Raw genomic sequence first — 1,588 nt, 5'->3', positions numbered from 1 at the left:
GTTCTTGTGTTGGCTTCAGGCAGTTGTATGGTTATTTCTGTAGTTGAGAGAGTATGAAGTAGGTGGGGAGGTACATGTGTAGATATAAGGAACCTTATTGAGGGTTGGAGCTGGAACTGATGCTTTATTTTTGGTTTTTGTAGGATGTTCTACTATTATTTGACTGATGATATTATTGCAGTGGTGGTATGCTTTATCCAGTTGATATATTTCTAGAGGAATGAGCATCGTAGATTCTATTACCACACTTTGAAGATATATCAATTGGTTAATCATAGGAGGAAGATGGAACCTATAAAAAAGAGAGCAGAGTTAGGTAAAATTTGAGAATTTCTGCCCAGATTTCTGGATTTGCTGCTGTCATGAGGTTCAATGTTGTTTGCATTTAGGTTCTTGTGAATACTGATGCAACATGAATGAGGTGGGTGATTATTGACTGGTACATGTAGGTATATGGTTGGTTATATGGGTGTTTCTGTGGGTTCTTGTGTTTGGAAGGAACAAAGAGGGTGCTGTTGTGTTCTTTCATGGGTAGTGAAATAAAAGTGTATCTGTGGGGTCATATTGTATGCCTTAGAGGGTGAACTTCCTTATCTCTATAACCTATATCATTCCTTTGTTGTGATTCCAGGAGAATGAGTACAACGGCTAATACCACACCCTGAAACAACAACAAAGAACTGGGTAGGTCAGAGGAGAGCAAAACCTGCAAAAGAACTAACAGAGTTAGTGAAAACTTCATCACTGTACAGTTCCACAGGAGAGAGGAACTATTGTTATTGGTGCTGCCATACTCAATGGTAATTTGTACTGTTGAGACTATCCCACTATGTTGATCATGGTCGACCATAAGCAGTAGAGTTGTCAATAAGCATCTGTGGTGGTAATACCAAATATGCTTCAGCTGCAGTAGCTTGTTGTGATGGAAGTCTATTTTTTATGGTCTTCTTGTGCCTGAATGCTGGGGGTACCTAGAGAGCCTTGTAAGATCTGACCTCTTATGTGACTAGGCAGTGAGGAGAGTGTGGTACAATTGGTTAGAGTTGGTAGTTGATGGCTGAGCTTTGATAGAGAATCTGCAGGATAGTTGGCTTCTCTATAGGCATGTGAGCATATGAACTCCCCACATTGTTGACAGAGATTTGAGAGTTGTTGAAGTTTCATCTTCATGGACCAGGGAAAGCCTTTCCCATTATTTAACCATTGAACTAAGAGAGTAGAATCTGATTCCAGATAGATCTTAGAGAATCCATTACTCAAACACCATTGGATACCTAAGAGAGCTGCTTCAATTTCTGCAAGGTTATAGGTACCTTTCCCTAAAGGTGCAGCAATGAAACCATAATTATGATCCCTAATAATCATCCCTGCACCAATCGTTTCTGGGTTTGTGAGTGCACTCCCATCACTGTTGATCTTCACAAGGCCATGGATTAGCTTCTTTCAAACTACCTGGGTGGAGATGGTTTGATGTTGGAGGTTCTCAATGAAGGGGTATAACTCCTACCAGTTAATGAGCCATTTGATTTATGAAAAGTTGGCTCGAAGCAACAGGTTGATGTCAGAGTTAATGGAGAATAAAACTCTG

The 1,588-nt window shown here is 40.2% G+C and overlaps 1 protein-coding gene across 1 annotated transcript; it reads right to left on the bottom strand.

Annotated features, from left to right (window-relative positions):
* Window positions 1-689: 689 nt before the first annotated feature.
* Window positions 690-1,365, bottom strand: LOC138868759 (uncharacterized). Its single transcript, XM_070146329.1, has 2 exons — window positions 996-1,365; window positions 690-706 (listed from the first exon to the last, which is right to left on the bottom strand). Exons 1-2 carry the CDS (start codon window positions 1,363-1,365, stop codon window positions 690-692), a joined length of 387 nt encoding a protein of 128 aa, XP_070002430.1.
* Between the last annotated feature and the right edge of the window lie 223 nt (window positions 1,366-1,588).

Source organism: Nicotiana sylvestris, chromosome 5 (assembly GCF_000393655.2).
Source record: "Nicotiana sylvestris chromosome 5, ASM39365v2, whole genome shotgun sequence".
In the NCBI taxonomy this organism is placed as follows: domain Eukaryota; kingdom Viridiplantae; phylum Streptophyta; class Magnoliopsida; order Solanales; family Solanaceae; genus Nicotiana; species Nicotiana sylvestris.
The sequence above is the reverse complement of the archived record's forward strand: the minus strand, read 5'-3'. Positions and strand labels throughout refer to the sequence as shown.

Bases quoted from the DNA above. Each gene is read 5' to 3' on its own strand.
- LOC138868759 (XM_070146329.1), bottom strand. From the start codon at position 1,365: ATGATTATTAGGGATCATAATTATGGTTTCATTGCTGCACCTTTAGGG.